We start from the raw sequence: 22,652 nt of genomic DNA, 5'->3' as shown, positions 1-22,652 counted from the left end.
AGGAAAAACAATCAAGTGTCAAAAATAAGTTTCAGCAACCACCTAACAGTCATGAACATAATTTTAGCATGCAATTGTATTAAGTGTCCTCTTTGCATTTAGACTTAATCGATTTTACTATAAGCAAGATAGGGTTAACTCTATTAATCATAATTATTTTAGCATAATAGAAATAAAACAATAGAGACGAAATTAAACTAGCAAAATTATAACTAACTCAGTAGACAAGAATCATGCTTGCAGGTCAAACAGTGGACAATTTCTGGTTAAAATCTTGGGCATGAAAAGAGGCAGAATATTCTAAAAAAATAAATGTGGGCAGAAACGAGCACAAGGCAGCAGCAACAATAACACAATAGTAAAAGCAGCAGATAAAATGACAGAAATAATGATGAATGCCTCCCCTACTTAAAACACATTGTCCTCGATGTGAGAAAAAAATATGCGAAAGAAAAAGATTTTAGAAAAAATCCCCATGTAGTTATTGTCATTCACGTATAGTTGCAAGGAGGGGAAGGTTTGACATCACGTGGAGGAGAGGAAGGAAATGAAGGCTGTGGTGTAGCTCCTATTCCCATTCCTTCAAGATGTCATTCCAATTTTAATTTTTCTTCTCGTCGATTTTCTTGGATATAAGAAGAGAGAATAAAATTTATTAACATGAAGAAAATAAAAATAAAAATAAAATATATATAAAAATAAAAATAAAATTGGGTTGCCTCCCAACAAGCGCTTGTTTAACGTCGTTAGCTTGACGCTCCATATTTGAGCTTGGAAATTCTCTTTTTTTACCACATCCACTATATTTGGGTTCAATCGTCCTTACGCCTCTTGCTTTGGTTTTTTATTTTCCTCCAAGAAAATCTTATGAACGCATGTCAAGGGGTTGACCCTTTTAAGTCAGCAATGGTCTCATCATTCTCTAGAAATGTGCATTTGAGATGCTCGGGAGATGGTTTTAATTCCAGATTTGGTGCCTGCACAATAGAAGGTAGAAGTTTTGTATTCATCGGAGACAACAATTCATTAATAGATTTGAAATCATCAAACATCGTTTTAGGTTTATCTCCATAAGATGACTCAAAAGTTTCTTCTACTAATGAGTCAATCATGTCGACAGGGTTTACGTTCAAAATTTCACTAAGGTGACTAATAGCGCCATAAACGTTAAACTTCACAATCTCCCTATCAAACTCCATCGTGAGGGTTCCGCTGCGCACGTCAATCTTAGTATTTGCAGTACTAAGGAAAGGTCGCCCCAACAAGATGTCTGAAAACCCAATAGCGTTATCCTCTTCCATTTTTATCACATAAAATTCCGCAGGAAAGATAAGTCCATTGACTTTCACTAATACATCTTCAAGGACTTTTTCAGGATGCATAATAGACCTGTCTGCTAATTGAATGATAACACCTGTTTTCATAAAAAAAACCCACGTTAAGTGATTCATAAAAAGAAAAAAAGGCATTACATTTATGGAGGCCCCTAAATCACACATAGCTTTTTTAATTCCTAAGTGGCCTATTTTGCATGGTATTGCAAACATGCCTCTATCTTTACATTTTACTGGCATCCTCTGCTACAACACCGCAGATACATTTTCACCAACACTTACTCTTTCATTTCCAGTCAATTTTTGCTTGTTGGTGCAAAGCTCCTTAAGGAACTTGGCATACCGCAGAATTTGTTTGATGGCATCCAACAATTGTATGTTGATCTTGACGTTTCTAAATGTTTCAAGGATCTCTTTTTCTTCCTTACCTCTCCAATTTTGGTTCAATCATCCTAGAAACGAAGGTTGAATTATAGGCAATAGAGGTTTTGTTTGGACCTGTTCATCGTTCTCCTGCTTTTTCTAGGTGGAATCTTGATCAAGATTTCTGCCAGGATTTGGTTCTAGTACTTTTCCACTTCGCAACGTTACTGCATTTACATGTTGTCTTGGGTTAGGTTCCGTTTGTGACGACAGCTTCCCTTATGAGTTCATTTTCTCAATTGATGTGGTCAATTCTCTTATAGCCGCCTCGATTTTCTGTTGAAAATCCTTTGTTTCCTTTTGGAAATCAAAAGTTTGTCATTGTATTTGCTATTGGAAATCAAGCACACTAGCTGTTAATTTACTGACCATGGTTTCTAGAAAGGTACCTGAATCTCGCGGCTGTTATGGAATCAAGTTTTGGTATGGCTGGTTGTACCGTGGGTTAGATCCGTAACTCAAGTTAGGATGATCTTTCCACCCTGGGTTATAGGTATTAGCATAAGGGTCATATCGTCTTTGGGATGGTCCAAGAAAATTCCCCATAGCATCCAAATGGGCCATAGTATCATCACACAAACTGGGACACACGCCTGTTGTATGTTCGGGTGTTACACAAACTCCGCATGGTCGGGTTGGTCTTGTTTTTATTACAAAAAAAGAATTCATGATATTAGTAAGTCGATCAACTTTATCTTCTAAAGCTAAAATACTTAGCTGGTGAACCCTTCTAGTGGATTTAGGATTGGCTCAGAATTGCTGAGTATTTGCAGTCATCGTGGATATCAAGTCCCTTGCTTGTTGGAGAGTCATGTTGACCAATGCCCCTCCACTGGCAGCATATACAATGTTCATTTTTATGGGTTTCAAGCCTTCATAAAAGTATTGGAGTAGAAACTGTTATGTTATACCATGTTGTGGGAAACTTGCACCCAACTTCTTAAATCGCTCCCAATAGTCGTAAAGAGACTACTTCTTTTTGCCTTATCCTAACAATCTCCCTTCTTAACTCAACTGTATGTGATGCTGGAAAAAACCTGTTGAGAAACAAACGAGAAAGATCAATCCAAGTTGAAATAGATCCAAGGGTAGATAAAATAACTATTCCCTACCAGTAAATGAATTAATCTGCAAAAAGTTGGCAGTAACTGGATTAATCCTAAATTCAGTGCAAAATCAGTATCCATAATAGGATACACAATGCATAATGGCAGTTGTTCTATAGGAGCTTCGGCCATTTGCCGGATTGTTTGAGCCATAGGTTGATGTGCTAGATTTGGGTTTCCGTTAACCCTAGCAATAAGCACTTCTTCTGGTGGATCGATTCCTATTCTTTCATTCTCTAGTGTTTGAGTAGGGTTTTCATTAACCCTAGACTTAACTTCGTCACCTGCTTCTATTTTCAGCAGTTGGTTACTCTGAGTCCCTACCACCTCTAACTACTTTTTCCGTAGCTTCATTTTTTTGCGACTAGCTCTCGCAGTCTTTTCTATTTCTGAATCAAACATAAGAGTTCCTGGAGCAGATCTGGTCATAACAAACAAAAGAAACAAGATTAGTACGTTACCAGTTCCTGGCAACGATGCCAAAATTTAATACGTAGTTGAGAGCACCAAAAATATCCTATCCCTATAAAATAACGAAAAGAATAGTATAAGGGAAGTAGGGTCAAATCCTCAAGGACTAAATTTGCACAAATTCCTATTTCTCGAGATCTTGGGCAGAGTCGTGCCCAAGAAAAATAGCGTACCTGGAAAAAAAATAAAAAATAGAATTAAAAGTTTGGATGAATTGAGATTGAATAAATTGAAATTGAAATTGTAAAAATAAACAGAGTTGTGAAAAGAGAGTCTTTGATGGAGAGATTCCAGCCTCCGGTTATCTCGATCCTCCTTAGGTTCAATCCTAGGCTTTTAGATGATCCTTCTCATAACAGAATAAGCCAGTTATAGTAGAAGAAGACGCCTGCGACAACCAACTCCACTTAGATTTTAGACTTACGATATAGAGGAGCCGGACTCTAGCCAACCGTCACTTTTGTGGGACCGTCTTGCACTAGATCATCACTTCTCAATGGCGAATGCCGTGCCATTTTGTCTCTTGGGCTCGACAGCCACTGACGCAGTAAGCTAACGAATTGACTGTGCAACCTTCTCAAAACATACAAAGCGACGGCCTTTGCACAAGATGAAAAGATCACTTTTGAAAGGACATGAACGGAAGCATCAGTCCTGTAATACGGAGAAACGATGAATATTCATTGAGAAGGCTAAGCGCGGATTCTAAACCTCATGAACCCTTTTTGGGGAATCTTGGCAACCTTTGGCTAGATGAATTTAGTGGCTCATACTTTTTGGGAAAAATGAAATAAACTTAATAAAAATGGAATTTTATTGAATAAATGAAAGGAACAAAAGTTAGAGCTTTTTGGGAGAGGGAGCTTTTACAGAAAAGATGAGTAAAATTTGTGTCACTCCATCCCCTATTTATAGTATTTAGAAAACCTAGTTTGTTCCTATTTAAATTCTAAAAGATAAATAAATATAAAAGCTGACATTAAATCTAAATAATAATCTTAACAATAATCATAATATAATTCAAATTTAAATAGAGCCTTGTGTTTATAAAATCTCTTCTTTGAACTTTTGCCCCCAAGTCTTCCACACTTTGTATTTTTGGCACCACTTCTTTCCTATTTCGCATGCTGACCCATTTTATCTTTAAATTCACGCTTTTTGCCCCCAAATTTCTTTTTTCCTTCATTTTAGTCCCTACAAGATAAAAAAACCATTAATAGCTCAAATTAGTAGGATCATACTCAAAATAAATATGTAATTAATACATAAAAATATGGCATTCCAGAATATTATCATTAATAAATGTAAAATTAAACTTTTGCCTTCCTAAAATTATAAAAATATAGAATATTAAAATGATAAAATTATATTTTTATTATCGTAAAAATTACAATTTTAACTTCGACCCTAATTATAAATTCTATCATGTATTTTGAGAATAGAATAATGACTTGCGGTAGGCAGCATCAGATCATTCATACTTGCGTGTGTGATTTCTCCTAATGAGGACAATTAAATTGGACCAGTCGTAACGAAAGGATAGCAAATCAAGAGATTAGTGTGAGCACCCACATGAGTGGGCGAAGAGATTAGACTAACTGGAATGAGAGGTGTGTGATCACAAGATTGAGTAGGAAAAGAGTATCACCGAAATATCTTAGAAATTTGATGATAGTTTTCCCTAAATTATGTAGATTGTTATTCTTTTAATTAAATAAAATTTACCTTTTCTTTTCAATTTGCTTTCTAACCCATCCCCATCAATTAAAAATGCATGAACTTCCCTAATAAATAGTCGTTTTCACACATATTCTTTAATTAAAAGGATTGGGCCCGATTAACAAGTTTGACAAAATCACATAAAATTATTGTAAAAAGCTTTACTTTTAACCTACGAACACGCTATTAACGATTAGTGAATAATTGAACTTGCGATTAAAATCACGCTTGTTCTTATTTTTCCCTCAAAAAGACTTCAACATTTTTACTCAATTTTGTATATATAAAGTTTAAACGAAAAAAAAAACAAAAATAAGCATAATTTAGATAATTTATTATCCTAAAGAAAATAAATGGACTTCTCCAAAATTTGGGATCAGTTGAAAATTGTGAATTATTTATTCAAAGTTTGGTTGTATTAAAATATAGGAAGGTTCTAATTTAATTCCAAATCAATCGATGACCAATTAATTTTTATAAATAAAGGGACAAAATATTTATATTCAAATTTTCAGTTAAAATCAGTGTTTTTGGAATTAGATCGATGGCCGAACTGATTAGACAATCGATTTTCGATCTGATCGGTCTAACCAAAGTATCTACTTTAAATTAAATAAATTGTTAAAATTTCATAAAATAAAAAAATATATAAAATGTGGTTCAACTGATTTTTTAGCCCCATTCAACTAGTCTGATCAGTTTGTGAGTCAATCATTTTTTTTGCCTCTCTTTACATCGGTACCTTAATCGGTTATCGATTTGATCAACTGGTCTGATTTGATTATGAAAATACTGGTTAAAATCAATCTTGGATTCAATCTCTGCACAACCTCTATCTCTACTCTCTATAAATAAAACTCCAAATCAATTATTCATTTTTAAAATAATTTTGTTGTGCAAACTTTATTATTATTTTTTAACGTGCGGTAAAAAAATCATAGGTATTGAGAAATCACCTTTTTTACGAGACTTTGAAGCAAATGAAAACGCGTGGGTGATCATACCCTAAAACCTTTATAAAGGAGATCAATTGAAACATCATCCCACAAACACATTTTTTGTTTCTAAAGTCTTTCCTTAATTATTAAAGAATTTAAGCAAAGCATTGTTGAAACTATAGTTTCAAAAGCTTCCTAAACATGGCTAAACATTTAGGGTTCTTCATCTTTCTCATTGTGGTACTAACATTTTCGAATTTCAAACGTGTTGAATGTGGAATCCTCAAACGTGTTCATCGACGAGGTTAGTAATAAATAATTTCTTTTGGGTTTATTTCGGTTTTCTTTTTACATGAATTCTGAAAGAGTATCAATTTGTTTATGATAGGAGGGTATGCAAATTTGGCCACCCTTGGAGTTGTGTGCAAATGTTGTGATGGTGAGGGAGGTGAATGTAGGAGCTCATGGGATGCTTCTTATTCTTGCCCAAAGCTTAAATGTCTTCCATGGAAGTATCAGTAACCATTTATATGAATATATGATTAATATTACTATAAGATTAAAGCTATGTTTTTTTACTATAAATATCAATTTCAGATAACGAATTGATGATGATACCCTATATTAGTTATTTTTAAATACAATAAAAATAAAACATTTCAAGTTTTGCTTGTAATTTTCATGATGATTTTCATTTTTTTCAGAATAGTGGCCCAAATGGGTTTTGCTTTTGTTCATATTTGAGTTATATATATCACCAAATAAAAAACATTTAAAAAATTGTTGAATGCTATTAGAAAAAAAATTAAAAAAGATTGTTGAATTAGTGAATTTGTGAAAATGAGTGATTTTTTTTTTACTTTTCTACTCTTTGTGAATTTTGCTTTGTTAGAAAATATTTAAGAATTACTAGATTATGATATGGTAAAAGAAATTTATATAACAATTATATTTATAAAATAGATTGATATAAAATAAAAATGAGATTTTATTTGAAATGTTAAAGTTAAGATATTAAAAATTATGGTGTTTTAGTTCAAATCTTGTCAAATGTGATTTTTTAGATTTTACCCTCATAATAATGTTTCTTGTTTTATAAAAAGAATGGATTTTTAGTAATTTCTCAACTGAGTTGGATCTCAATTGTCTTTGTTGATTGATACCAACTTAGTTAGCACTAAATAATAATATAGATTAAATTACTATCCTAGAATATAAAATGACAAAAATATCGTCATAATAATGTTCCTTATTTTATAAAAAACGGGTTTTCTGTAATTTCCCAATTAAGTTAGAACTCGATTGCCTCAATTGATGAGTGATACTAGTTCAGCCAATCCTAAATATTAGTATAGATTAAATTAACTTTTTTGTCCTAAAATATAAAATGACAAAAATATCGTCATAATAATATTCCTTATTTTATAAAAAATAGATTTTCCGTAATTTTTCAACTAAGTTAGAACTCGGTTATCTCAATTGATGAGCGACATCAACTCTGTCAATCCTAAATATTAGTATAGATTAAATTAACGTTCTACCCTATCCTCAATTATTTATATTAACTCTTATTTTTTCCAACTAAATTATTTTAATTAATTCGTGACAACAACAAAATAAAATGTTTAAATAATAATATTCATCATGTAAAACCAAATAAAGTATACACTTGTAAAGTTTTTTATACCATTAATACTTCAACATGGACAATCATATTTAATGAGAATTTGAAAACATGAAGTTAGGCCATAGATTCTGACTAGCTAAGAATGTTCTCTCTTGCTTTCACTTTCCATGCAAATTGACTATTGGATCAAATTCTCAAGTGTGAGGTTTTGGATTTCTAGCAGAATTTATGTATGTAAATTGGTAAACTAGTTTTAAATGAATTGGGAATTAATTACAACCATTTATGCTTTTAGTTTGATTCACAAGCTTTTGATATTGTGAATCTACAAGGTTTCTTGATATGATTGATAATTCTCTAAAAACCATTAATTCTTTTTAAGATTTCTGTCTACTTATTTAAAATAGTTTATTAGATTAATATCATGAGTCAATTCAACAATCAATTCAGTTGTGAAATTATTAAAATATCCTTGTTTTAGAGGACAATCAATATATCTATACTATATAAAACAGATTACTACTCCACAAATAATCATTAGTTAAAATAATTTTATAAATATATATTTTAATATAAAATATTTTCGTTTACCTACATCAGTGTGATAAAATCTAATATATATCAAATTTATAATTTCACTGTCCAGATGAAATCAAGAATTTTGTTTATATAAAATTATAAAATTTTTAAATTGAATTATTAATTTTTGGTTAAAAATATAAATTTTCAAATGGGCGAAGTCTTTGTCTACCCCTACCTTCGTCTTATAAAAGGCTTTGTCTTATAAAATGGTGTAATTCATTTTTAGTCCCTCTAGGAAACTAATAGTTCAACATAGGTTTTTTTTTCATATAAAATTTCTGGTTTTGACCCCCTAATTTATAATTTTTTATCTTGGCCGCTTAAAAACAATTTTTTTTTTAATTTTCCCTACAAACTTAAAAATCAATCTTGTCAAATTATGAGTTACTCTTTTCTTCACCTATAGAAATTACTAAAAACAAGGGAACACCAGTGGAGAATATATATAATCATAAAGTACTTTAGACACATTTTTAGGAAACAAAATTATGCTTTTGAAATTTAACACTCAAGTTGTTTGCAATAATTTAGAGAAATTGGCATCCACTGCCTAACATTTTGATTGAATTATCAAGGGAATCCTTTTACATTTTTAGTATATTGATTAATCATAGAGGATATGTTTGCTTGGTGCTCTCAAAAGGGCGAACTATACATATGGTCATCCAATTATTAAAAATTTTCATTTTAGACATTAAAAATAAAAAGTTTGTAATTTAAGCGTTCACGTACATAGTTCAGAATCACAAATAACAAGCTGACATGGCAGTTAAAAAATCGATATGATAATAAATTTAGTCCTCAACTTGTTAATGAAGATCAAACAATTATTCTGAAGCGTAGTAGAACTTGTGTCAGGACCATGGTACCGATTAGAGTTCAATGAAAGCATTGCAACGGGGCATTGGCAACCAGATGCTTACACAATCAACAGTCATCGGATGCAGCAAGGGTATGCAGCAACCAGCTGTTGGTTTTACATCAAATTATACCATCTGCATGACATGAATTTGGATGTTTGCAACAGACACAACATATGAGCAACAAGTAGATTACCAAGGTTACTACCTCTATCGTATGGTAAATGCAGTGGCCAATGAAGATATGGTGTTTGGCATCGCATACCATAGCTTTACAATCGGGACGAAACGGGGCTTACACCCCACGCTCTTTTGCAATTCTCTGACATTAGCGCGGGGCCACACTTTGGAAGTCTTGCTCTACGCTAACCAAAATCTTGCCCATTATTACATAGGTCTGGTCAGGGAGGGGAAGAGGGAGAGGGACGAGGTGACGAGGGTTTTTACTTTATTTTATATTAAGATAAGATTAAGATTAATATAAAATTTAAATTTATTATTATATTTTTTGAAAATCTCTATGTATTTTTATATATTTCTTTGGATTTTTAGAATTAGGATTAAATTGAAAACAATTGTAAATTTTGAGAGTTAATTTTTTAAAATTATGACTCAATCGATATAATATATAAAAGTTGAGGGCTAAATTTGTTATTATAATAATTTTTAATTGTTTGTGATTTTAACGGGAGTGATCAAAATGATTGAACTATGTACCATGAATACTTAAATTACAAACTTTTTATTTTGAATTCTTAAAAAAATAATTTAATTTTAGTAACTATCTTTGTAATTTACCCTTTTTAAAAATGTAAAAAATAAAACCATCGAAATGGAACATTATTAGATTCATGATTTTATTTTCTATACTTATCATAAAACTTTTAATCGAGTTGGTTTAATAGGTTAATTATGTATGAATTTAGTTAAAAAAATAAATATATTCTTTCTTTTAAAGGATACTACTTTTTGTCTTATCATATTTTTATATAATTTTAAATAAAGTAATTAAAAATCACATTTTCAAATATCGAGAGCATGTATTTATAATGTTTATATATAAATTTTTTATCATTCCACTTATAATTATTGTTAAAAAAAATACCAAAAAATATTTTATTTCACCCACATAGTAAATGTGTTATAGTCTAAATTTTTAAAGACTTTGACAGATGTCACAAGTATATTAATTTTTACAATATTAAAATTAAATATATAGAATAAAATTTAGTAAAAATTTATAAAATCATAAAAATAATTATAAAATTGAAACCATTCTCAACCCGACCCGAAAATTTTAACGGAAAAAATCTAATTTTATGAATATATATGTATATATATAAGTAATTACATTTTTTTTGTGTGTGGATGATTTGAACCTTGCTAGTCCACATCTATGTTCCAAAATTCATTGAAACAATTCAGTGTACTTCGCAAATGTTAAAGGAGGCTCCCTATGCTCAAAATTAGGAATAAGAATCTTATTATAGACTTCAGCAACACTGTTTTTCAGCTTTGATGTGGATTTCAAAATGACCAAATGTTCCACCAAATTCAATAACCAAAAATTGGAATTTCTAACTAAAGAATGTTCATTTGCATGATAGATCTAATAATTCATACATTTGTATTAGGTTAAATTATGTCTTTATTTTTCAAAAATGTAAATTTTAATCACTTTATTTTTCTCATTTTAAAAAATCAAGTTCGATGCTTAATAATGTTAAATTTAGGTTGATTATGTTAGAACAATTGTATTTCGATATGATAATCATTTATATCATGTAAATTTTAAAAGTGAGAGGGATTCACTTACACTGGTACACCCTTTCGTATATTTTGTATGACTAATATTCTAATGATCTAACTGTCATATTTTATATTCTATTCATATAGATTATGCATATCAAATTTGATGTAAATTAAATTTTTTCGACTATTTATTTTATGTAAAAAACTTTCAATACTTCAATAAATATTAATATATACAATATTTTAGATCGATTTAAAATTTTTCATGTATGACAAGTACAAGTATATTGATGATTTCAATAGTTAGTTTGTTAAAATATTAATCATATGAGTGTTAGTTTTTAAATATATTATTTTAATTATTTTCTGGTATCACGTAATCAAAATATTTTTTAATTAAAGATTGCATATTCTTGGACATATATACTTAGCTATCAAAATGAAATCCACGGGAACCGGTAATTAAAGTAAATTTTTTTTATTAGAAAGTTAGATACATAAAAACAGAGGTGGGATAGAGGCTGTCAAGTATCTTTGCCTCCCTCACAAATAGAAAAAAATAATTATTCTTTAATTTATAAAAATTTGAAAGCTATAAAAGTAGTACAATAATAAAATTATATTATAATGTTTTCAAAATTTTATAATTCAATTTTGGTCCCTCCATAAAAATTATCAAGTGTATCATAATAAATATATTATTCAATAAATAGTCGATAAACTATTGCTATTGACAGTAAATACCTTAATTTCAAAAAAGAAAATATGCACACTTCTTTTGAATATCTTAAAACTTGCATTACGCGTAAAGTTATAGATTTAGTCCATGCTTTCGGATGAATCATTCTTATCCCATAGACTTTCCAAATTTCAATATTGACGCAAAGAATAGCCCTTACATCCATTAATTAGCTTTTTTTTGTAAATAAATGTAAAAAATTAATAAATTGACATTATGTTACATACGGATCATATGTTTGCAGCATCTTCTTTTGAAAACAATAGAACTTAATGAATTTAATAGTTATTGTTTAGTCAAGACATAAATTTTAAAATTCGAAAAAGGATATGAACTAAAACTGATCAAATTAAAATATAAAGATTAAACCCACAATTTACGCATAATACAATAATTAATTGCAAATTTGAATATATATATATATATATATTAGAAAAGCAGGATATCTATATTCTGCTTTTCCCTGAAAACAATATATTCGGTCATTGATTCTTGAAAGATATGTAAGGAAGATAAATAGATAGATTGCTTAATATACCCATTGCATTGGATGAGGGTGTCTTCTGCGATTCTTCCAAAAGCTGAAACAAAACAAAACAAGATAAATAAATAACTTTTTAAATTCAATAAATATAAATAAAGAGATGATGTTGAAAAGACTAAAGGAGTCAACTGTTAATTAATTTTATAACATAAAGCATTTTCCCACACATCAACCAAAAATGAAAAAATAATTAATTAAAAGGAAAAGTATTTTATATAAATTCCACAAACAAAATTAAGGGTGGGATTGGATAGGCGGTGCGTTTATTTGAATTTAGTGTAAAAATAGTAGTGACGGTGATATTAAATAATGTAATGATATTGTAGTGTGAGATAAAAAAATAAGCTAAACGCGCTGCACCGCCCATCTAAACTCACCCTAAATGAGTCTATATTGTTAGCAAAATATAAAATTTCACATGAAAGATTTTTTTTAAAAAAAGTATTCAAGTCTGAAGTTGGGTCAAATATTTTAGTAAGTCTCGATAAAAAATGTTAAATTCGAGAAGTAAATTTGAGTAAGAAAATTAAACTAATTTTAAAATATGAATTGGACTTGAATTTTAACATTTAAGATTTGAGCATGATCCCATTTGACCCGATTTTAATATTGTAATATATTATCAAATTAAGTTAAATATTAAAAAATATGATAAGATTATCTATTTTAAAATTTTAATGAAAGGAAAAACATATATATAGCTTATTAAATATTAAATAAAAATAGTATAAAGTATTTTTTATTTTTTAAGAAATATGGAAGAGTTTAAAACTAGTTTAGGTTATCAATTTAGAAATATGAGTGATAAATTTTGAACTTCCTTAGATTTGGACAATCATATATTATATTAGGAATATGATCTCGGATTGACTTCTTAAAATTTCAAAATAATATTATTTTAATTGATTTTATATTTTCATAAAATGAAACATTTTTTTCAAATTTAAAGTTTGAATTAAATGTGATTAAGTAAATTGGAGTGTTTTTATTCCTTCTTTAAAAAAATTTAAGTCGATATAACACTTAAAACTATTCATAACTTTTTTTTGTGAAAAGAAATAAATTATACGAAAGTAATTAAGTTAATTTCTCTAAGAGAATCTCCAAACAGTCTAAGGCCTAATCTCCTGTCGCAAACCATCTTGGCAAGTCCATCTATGATTTTATTCTCCTTGCAAGAGAAAAATAACATGGATTGTTATGTGGGTTGCAATGTATAAATATTTAATGTGTTAAAATTTATCATTATGCTTATTTTTAATTAATTATTTAATCATTTCATAGAAAAATAATTAAAAAATGAAAACACCATTTTATTAATATTAATTGTTTTACTAAAATTGATTCTGAATGAATCTCGAATTGACTCAGTGATAGCAACTAGATGAAACATATTTATTATAATAGTGATAAGAGTATTATTATGGTGTCTTCTTGTGATTTTATTTATAAAAGAAAGAAAGAAAGAAAATGTCGTCATATTCGTGCCCATGCTTCCTAAATGGCTTATAAATAGCTGAAGACGGTTTACCGACTTCCACATCTTGCAGTCTTTCGCTCTCTGTTTGCCAATTCCTCTATGTTTGTGTTTGGTCTCCTTTTTTGAGGGACTTTTCACTGTTAACGTATCTTTCAAACATCAGTTCTTTGGTTGACAAAGAAAGCTTTTTATTTTTTATTTTTTTCAGTTTCTCTTTTAAGAATCTGATATGGAAAACAAAAGTCAAGTGAATGGTTCTTCTTCTTCTTCATCTTCTTTACATCATCTCTTTTCTCCTAAGGACTCTCCTTCATTATCCTCCACTAGTGAGATTCTTGGTAGTATTTTCCCACCTCCACCACCGGTAAAACACTTTTTTTTTTTAAAATACCCTTTACTCTTTAGGCAACTGTTGTGCCTGCAAATATGTGAAACTTTGATGGGGTTTATGTATTTTAAGTTAATGATTGTTTAAAAGTATGTATATCAAATGTTTGACTATATTCACTGTGCTGCAAATGTCTAAATTATGTTCTCTTTCTGATTCCAGGTTCAAGGGAAGGACTCTATTCACTCAGGTATTAGGGGTACATGGAATAATTGCCTTTCATTGCCTCGTATGCTTGTTTCTTAGATGAAAACTATATATATATATATGTATGTATATGGAGTCAAATTAATGGTGATAGCTAAGTCACAAAGTTTACTTTTTTGCTTGATTCTCAAGCAACTTAATGACATATGAAGTTGTATGAGGGAATATAATTCAAAAGTTGCAAAAAATGTTATGTTGTAGATCATACCACAGATGGAAAGGGACAAAGCAATGGCACAACCAACAATGACAAGAGTTCATCCATTTATCACACTGAAACAATGGAACCTTGCTATCTCAGCTCATCTATCTACTATGGAGGCCAAGAATATTATTCTCCAAAGCAGCAAACCACTGATGCTCCCCTATATGTAAGTGTATTTACACATAACAATATTCCTTAAACTGATACCCTCTTACATGCCAAACTTGAGAGAATATTGTGTACTTTACACAAAGGTTCTACATCTTCTTTTATACTCAATTCTTGGTCTTTTTCTTTTACAGTTCAGGAAGGAAGGGGAAGAAGATGATCCCATTGGAATCAATTCTAATGGTGCTTCAAGGGGCAATTGGTGGCAGGGTATGAAGCTATGAAATTCTTTTACGCACTAGCGATAGCTGCGTTACTGGTATTCATGCCTGACATTCGCAACCGAGTTGGACTAACATAGAATGATAGTACAGAATAGTGTTTAATCAACTATTGTTTCTTTGAACAGGCTCACTGTATTACTAACGTCTCCATCCAAAATAATGCAAATGTGTCAACTCAAGGTATAAATGAAAACTTTGTAATCCCATTCTGTTACGTATTTTGAGCTTATATGTTATTATTTTAATGTGGTTTAGGTGATTAAATTCATGTTTATGAACCATTTTGCAGGAATGGTAGAGTTTGATCAACCTTATTATTATGGATAATAAGCTAGTAGATAGCTACCATAATAGTAGAAGCATATACATGTATATGTATATGTATATGTATATTTATTTGAATGTATCTAGGTCAGTGTGTGTGGCATCTTGTTCTTCTACTTTTGTTTTTGGTTGCCTAGTCTTATCTCCATGTACTGAACTATGCTTGTGGGAAATTTTCCCACTAGGAAATCTATTAATATAGCTATAATATTGACGTATACATTATCTTTAATGTTCATGCTATAGTTGAACATCCATGTCTAACGCATATCTAGACATGAGTATCGAGATACAACTCCAAAAACCCTTCAAAAATGTGGAAAATTAAAAAAAAAACGATCAAATCGTATCTAACACTAACATTCAATTATGACAGAACATATATTTATTACATTTAGGCATAAGGTAAAGAGCAAAAACAACAATATTCTTCATTCAAGTTTCTAATTACAAAATTTGGATAGTTATTACGACTTCATAAAATATTCAGTACGAAATTATTTATATTATGTATATAAGAAAAAAATTGAGGATGAAAGACCAAGTTTGACGACAATCGATGCATTATTTGTGAGGTATGCGTAGGTGGCACGGTTAAAATTTAGTAATCAGAGACTAATTGTAGTTGTGAGGTGAAAAATTTCACTGCATCACAGGTGCAGTGAATCCAAAAGCACCTAATGCCATCATATCTAAGTATATAAAAGATATAAAGACTCTTGAATCGACCACCACCAAAAGTTAATCAAGGATCTCTTGTGCCATCGCCCTGGTATTCCCAATCATGTTATCCAACTCTTAAAAGTGAATAAAACTCAACTTGGTACATAAAATTAAAAAGTGGATGTTCAAATTCACTATCAACAAAAGTAAGAGTAACAAATCGTATAACTTCGTAGAATAATGTAAACACAATGCTTCATTGATGTTGAACTAGAGGAATCTTATGACTCCATGGTTAAGACAATCACCAATGGAGTTCATCTCACTTGACTACAGACGACAAAACTACAAACATCCACTTTAGAGTCCACGTATGTTGGTTTATTTGTAATTGCAATTAGGAACTGGATTCCCAATAGGCAGAGGAATACAGTTACCAAGAAAATGACCACTCTCTTGTGGAAGATTTATGATGCCACACAATTCAATTTGGGAAACTCATCTTTCAGAAGATCATCAAGCATGCGGATAGAGTGTACGCCAGGCTATGTCTTCCTTTCACTCCTTCAATTTTTCAGAATTTGTTTAAGCAAAATTCTAAACTTGTGTTAGCCACTAAAAAGTATGAGAGGAAGTTTGTAGATTTTAATATTCTTACAAGTGGCTTGAAGGGAAGCACACCAAGGCCAATCCAGGAACCGTGCCTCCAGATAAAGTACGTTCTGGAGAAGCAGTGCCTGCACTAGTTGGCACAAAGAGTGGCACTCTTGGGCAATTTTCAACCTTTGAGCAGAGGATGTTGCAACATCTCACTGCTGACATTGCCTCACAAGAACAGATCATTTAACAACTTCAAGCCAATGTACATAGAGCAAAGGCCTTGAGGAATGATTTTTCTTTGGCAAAATGGTTGTGGCGGAGTTCCCAGGGACCACAATGGAGTTTTGAAAGCATTATTCTCTAGTACGTTGGGAGACATCGAGCAAGGACAAGCGGAGTTGATGGCGATCTCCAAGGCACTAGAATGTTTTATCCAATGAAAGGGCGATGCCTCGCGTGGTCTCATTATTGAATCATATTCTGCGCGTGCAATTTCTTGGTGCTCAAACAATCAACTTTGCCCAAGCTTGTATTGTATGATCCTGAATTGTATTGATGCTGATGTTAGACCTGAGATGAAAAGGTGGGCTGGTTTCTTGGCAAAAGTGGGGGCTGATCGTACTGAATTCTTTGTAGCATATGTTCAAGTTTTCTGGTATTTTAGCTTGTATTCTCCTGATTTTTAAACAAAAAAGAAAAAAGAAAAAAAAAGAGGAAGTAGAAGAAGAATCAACTTGGAAGAGCGATATAGAGATGTGTTAGGGAAGGTGGTCTTTTGGGGGGGTTCCTACTTTGCTTAAGAGTATATCCGAAAAGGGATTCCTACAAAAACTCATTGCTAAAGTCATGTTATTCTCTGGGAAACAAAATAACCAAGTAGATTTGTTGGGATTTTTGTCTTTCAGTGTGTTTGTTTCTTTTACTATTATGAAAAACAATAGATAATCAAATCAAAGATGCACACGCAGGGGCTGGCATGAAAAGTTTTCTATTTATGCTATTTACAATTTCTAAAATTTTAAATTAATAATGATAAAACTGCACTTTAGCCCCTTAAAAATGATAAAAATTTAATTTAATTCTCTAAAAATTATAAATATATAAGCTATTAAAATGGTGAAATTGTATTTTTACTATCGTAAAAAATACAATTTAATCGCCCAAAATAAAACTTTCCTAGCTTCAGCCCTGATCGACAATGCTAATATAAGTTTGTCACAAAAAATGGCATTATAGTGGACTTGAAGCTAACAAAAAAATTTAACGATGTTAACGCTTCATTAAATTTACGTCAAAATTTTAATTAGAATAAAATATTTAGACTAAATAATGACATTATGAACGTTGAAGTGCCAAATTATAAAAGTATAAAGGCCAACTCTCGAATTTTAACACAATATAGGGGCCAAAATTTAGATTTAACTATTCTTATATAATTAAAAAGTAGAGGGACTGAAACTGAAAGTTAACCATTATTGCTAAGAATTGTGGTGATAGTTTTCTGTCACTGTCCCTAACAATGACAAATTTTTATCGAACTATTTGCTTCAAAATTTAAATTTTTTATCGAGTTTTTTTAATCGAATCAAATTTTGCTCATCCCTAATTTTGAGAGTTTTTCTTTAAAAAAATTTTAAATAAAAATTTTAGGGTTTGAAAGATGAACTATTTATAAAACTTTTTCCCTAACTGAAATAGAATTAAGAATTAGGAATTGATTTAAATTAAGGACTTAATTAATAAAAACAATTTTTAATTTGGGCAAGGAATTAGTTTAAAATTAGGAATTCAGTACCTTATGGGGTAAAAATAAGAGAATAAAATATTTTAATTGAAAATGCACAAAAATTCCAAACTTAGGACCAAAGAGAATGCTAAGTTTTAACACTAGAAAACTGAGTCTTAACATAAGCCTTCAAGAAATTGGTTTTAAGGATTTTGGCAAAGTAGAGAAAATGAATAAAAATCAACACAGGATGCAATCAAGGGAGTTTGAATATAAGACCTTAGCTTGCTTAACACTTTAGCCATTAAGCCTAGTATTCTATTCTTATCAACAATTAATTTCTAATGCATTCTAAGTTCGCTTACCCTATTCTTATTATTCTTTTAAAAAATTTAACTTTCTTCTACCCCTAATTTTGGGATGTGACAAGGCAACTCAAGCTGTTTTGACGGAGTATAAAATGTAAGTTTAGCAATTACGGTTATCCACAATCGAATTGAGTTCTTCTTTATTTAATATATAATTGATTTTAATTTTTTATTATATATATTTAAAATAATGAAAATAATTTAAAAGTTTTTGTAAAATCATAATTTTTTAGAACTATTTATGGAAAGGGCCTTCTACATAAATTTATATTTATGGTGAGGATTGAAACTCAATCAATAAAAAAAAAGAGAAAATCGAAAATTGGAAGAATAAAGTTATTATACAGTACTAGAAATTATATAGAGAAAGATATTGAATGTTATGGGATTGGGTTTGGGTAATTTTAAATCTATATTTAGATTAATTTATTTCAAAATCAAATAATTTTGAGTTTAAATCTTTTAAATTTGTTGATCGGATTTTATAAAGATTAAAAAACATATTGAAAATATGTAATATTAATTGGATTATTTTAAACTATGGCATAAATACTTGAGTCTCAAAATAAGCACTAGCTCAATAAAACGCATATGATAATTTAGAGTACTATAATAAAACACATACTGATAATTCAGTTATTACATTAAACATTTTTAAACATATATGAGACAATTGTGGTAAAGCTGGCTATGGAAATTCTATGGTATCGGATCCACTACTGCACAGGCCGTAAAATAAGCTGGAACAATTTTGGGGAGTTCCAAAGTTATGGGATGGCCTCGGTCTTCCATAATAGATAAACATCTCCCCGAGTAGTAGAACTCTAGTTCTTCTGTGTTTACTGCATGAAATTTGTGGAGATGCTCCTATAAGTCGAAAAACTATGTCCGCAACTTGTCGGACAGTATAGGTGAATCCACGTGTGAGTCCCATAGCTAAATCCCAAAATTCATTAAAACAAATAAGAGACAATAAAGTATATTAAACACAAATACGAATGTGAAGGGAAAATAAAAACAATTTATTCGATATACCTGAATTTAAATTGTCCTAAGTTGTATGGCCGATTGGAAGTATGACAGAGGATGATGTGCAAAGTCGGAACATGTGCCATGTTTCATCCATTCCTTGAACCAAAACCCAATGCCTGACCCTGTCGATGCCAAGTTCGGCGATAGTGTGAGCAATTGGTTCCAAAGAGCTACATCGCTTACCAACAATTGCTTTTAAATAAGAAACAAAAAAATTGATTAGATTACAGATAAATTACTTAATAGTTTCAAGCGAAGAATGTAAGTATGCATACTCTGAGATCTGATTGTGATGTCATAGGTTGTGGATTGGTGTAGGGATGATGTGTATCATATGGGGGCACCGGCGTGTCATGAGCGTCTTGCGCCCAAATTCCATGTATTTTGAATTCAGTTGGGATTGGGAGTTTACAGTTGAGAGTAGAGCTATAAACAGAGGGAGGCCACTGAAGTGCCAACTTGTAGAAGTCTACCACTGGAATTACTGACGGCTGGGGTACTGCAAATGCTACCTATAATGAAAAATGATACAATGCATTTTTACAAATTTACAAATCAAAAGCAAACTACTCCATCTATAGATATTACATGCATAGGTGGTTGGGCTGAGATTGGATGATTGTGCTTTGCAAGCAGCTGATTTATGATCTCCTTTATAAGCTTGGCACACATATTTCACAAAATTTTCAAAGTCGTGCAACCATGAAATAAATATTGAAGTTACTTGTCACAAAATTTTACTTCACAGTCACACCAATAGAGAGAAATAAACAAACTCACTTGTCTGAGTGGCTGATGATTCACCACCACCCATGGCACATATTCTTGAGGTGGCTTCAGATGTGCAGTCTCGTTAGCATATTGCAGCAGAAGCTGCATTTTATTAATTTGGAAATTCAATGTTAGAAAAAGCTAAGGAGAAGTGTTAATTAAATAATAAGACATGCAGCCAACCTTATATCCAAATCCAGTAGTATAGCATTTGTTGATTATCTCCTCATTTGTTGGAAATTGGCCAACCATGATACTGTTACATTTTTTGGTTGAAGTGCATACAGCTTGATGACATGCTGCAGCACGTATGCTTGCTGTAACAGCAAGGTTTTCTCTTTAGTTTCATTCTAATTAAACTAGTTGAAAATGAACAAGTTGATGACAACTTGATGCATTAGGTGTTGAATGACTAGCTTAGGTGGCTTGTTTACGTGTACAAGCAATGTTTATCATGTTACTAGGCTCCTTAGTGGTAGTAGGTAGTATTTGGTGATGTATTTGACTATAAATATATTGTTTTTCTAGTTGAATGAATGAGCTGAATGAGCTATCAGCCATAAGCTCCCTTGCTGCACATTTGTGAGCAAGTAAAAATACTTCTTGCATCTTGCTTCATTGTTCTGTGCTCTCTGTTCTCTTCTTTTGCTGCTGCCAATGTTCCAACATCATTCAATCTCAGCTTTTCACTGCAATTTTTCCACAGTGCTTCGACGGGCCCCCCTTTAAGCTTTGTTGCTCTGTGCAGCCAATGAATTCCAAGTGTTCTTTCTGCACCACAGTAGAGTAATTAAACATGAGTTGGAGACGAGTACAAATACTTATGGCTAATAGAACTATAGAAGTTACCACATCAGGCCAGAAATGGATGACACAACTATGTATAGTGTTTAAGTGGCATTCTTCTTCTCCATGGTGCACATTGTTGCATAAACTATAATTAGTTACAGTAGAAGAAAGAAATTGAACTTCATTAGTTAATAATGAAAATACATTAAAATGAAGAATGGAGTTGGAAACCTGGCAATGGATTTCAGCATTGCTCCAAGGGACCAATCTTAGGGTGGGTGGATGGGCGATTGGGTGCGGTGCGGTGCGTTTAGCTTATTTTTTGTCTCACGCTACAGTATCTAATCTCACTGCCACTGCTGTTTTTACACTAACCGCAGGTAAACGCACCGCCCATCCAAACTCACCCTTAGATTGATAATGGTATGGAGGTCAGTGTGGAAGACCTTGACGAGGTCATTGGAGATAAAGGAGGCACAACGTGGACATAAACTTGTTTCATAGTACAGTGACACAGTAACCTTGTCATTAGCATTATCTAAAGAGGAATGGGAGGGAGAAATAAGCATGAATATTGCAAGAGCAGCCAGAATAAAGAAAATCAATGGTCGAAGATAAGCCATTATTGTTTAAGTGATAGCTTTTGCACAATGCTGAACCTCCATTATGCAAGGGTTTTTATAGTTGAGAATGGGGATGATGACTATTGTTTTCTTTCCCTTTCAGTAAACCATGTGACGAGAAACAATTAATGTTGTTGCTATATCTAATGCAGACAGGTTTCAGTAAACCATGTGATTATATAAGTTGTACACTTTTTTGAAATATTAATTGTAAAATTTATGGCCCCATACACACTGCATGGGCTGTTCTTATTTAGCTCAATTAATGGATGCATCCATCTTTGCGCAAAGCTCAAACTGGGTTCCAAAGGAAGGAAAAAATAATGCTTAACCATGTGCCAATTAACATTTTTTTTTTAATTTAATCTTCTTTTTTGTGGATTATTTCAACTCCAAAATACATTAAAACAATTCATTGTAGTCCTCATATGTTATGGTAGACTTCAACAACACAAATTTCATCTTTCATGTGGATTTTACAATATTCACTTTTTCCCCAACTTTTATATTCCTTTCCACTTTATTTTAAACCATACTTGTGGACATTTATATAGATTTGTTAAAATAAAAGAACTATATATGTCGTCATCTTAAATTTAAATTAAATAGTACATATTTTATGATAATTTTGAAGTTTAATGAAATAAAAAATTAAATTAAATTAAATTGTAAAAATTTTCAAAAATCTAATGATAAAAAATTTAAATATTAAGATAAATATTCTTTATGATATTGAAATGATATTTATATTTATGATAATGTTATTTATCTTTGTGATAATTAAATTTATCTAGCCATTTCAAAGTATAATTAAGATTTCAAATTTTATTTATTTAAAATTATTAAAATTAATAATTATTTATGTGTCAATGTCTAGCCCATTAATGAAGATCTTATCACTTGGGGAAACTTATTTGGAGAATCAGATTAGACCGAATCACCCTTATTTAATCCCTTAAATCAAGGAAGTTGTATTAGATCGTTGAAGT

The 22,652-nt window shown here is 30.9% G+C and overlaps 2 protein-coding genes and 1 long non-coding RNA gene across 4 annotated transcripts; 2 read left to right on the top strand and 1 right to left on the bottom strand.

Moving 5' to 3' along the window:
- Positions 1–6,103: 6,103 nt before the first annotated feature.
- On the top strand, positions 6,104–6,667 carry LOC107935320 (uncharacterized). Its single transcript, XR_001694193.2, has 2 exons — positions 6,104–6,295; positions 6,380–6,667. It is a non-coding gene; the product is annotated as an uncharacterized lncRNA (long non-coding RNA).
- A 6,961-nt stretch (positions 6,668–13,628) lies between these two features.
- LOC107935281 (uncharacterized) lies at positions 13,629–15,309 on the top strand. 2 transcript variants are annotated; one of them, XM_016867859.2, is made up of 6 exons: positions 13,629–13,939; positions 14,126–14,153; positions 14,372–14,541; positions 14,678–14,753; positions 14,893–14,947; positions 15,057–15,309. In XM_016867859.2, exons 1-5 carry the CDS (start codon positions 13,805–13,807, stop codon positions 14,907–14,909), a joined length of 426 nt encoding a protein of 141 aa, XP_016723348.1. In that variant the 5' UTR covers positions 13,629–13,804; the 3' UTR covers positions 14,910–14,947; positions 15,057–15,309. The 2 variants fall into 2 exon arrangements, 1 of the variants encoding a protein (XP_016723348.1); XR_001694187.2 differs by having other exon boundaries at positions 13,633–13,939; positions 14,678–14,802.
- A 3,651-nt stretch (positions 15,310–18,960) lies between these two features.
- Positions 18,961–21,717, bottom strand: LOC107935310 (ribonuclease 1). The gene is made up of 6 exons (XM_016867880.2): positions 21,101–21,717; positions 20,435–21,022; positions 20,261–20,353; positions 19,756–19,992; positions 19,484–19,672; positions 18,961–19,384 (listed from the first exon to the last, which is right to left on the bottom strand). Exons 2-5 carry the CDS (start codon positions 20,501–20,503, stop codon positions 19,490–19,492), a joined length of 582 nt encoding a protein of 193 aa, XP_016723369.1. The 5' UTR covers positions 20,504–21,022; positions 21,101–21,717; the 3' UTR covers positions 18,961–19,384; positions 19,484–19,489.
- Positions 21,718–22,652: the final 935 nt, after the last annotated feature.

This window comes from Gossypium hirsutum, chromosome D10, assembly GCF_007990345.1.
Source record: "Gossypium hirsutum isolate 1008001.06 chromosome D10, Gossypium_hirsutum_v2.1, whole genome shotgun sequence".
Classification (NCBI taxonomy): domain Eukaryota; kingdom Viridiplantae; phylum Streptophyta; class Magnoliopsida; order Malvales; family Malvaceae; genus Gossypium; species Gossypium hirsutum.
This window is presented reverse-complemented; position numbering and strand designations above follow the sequence as displayed.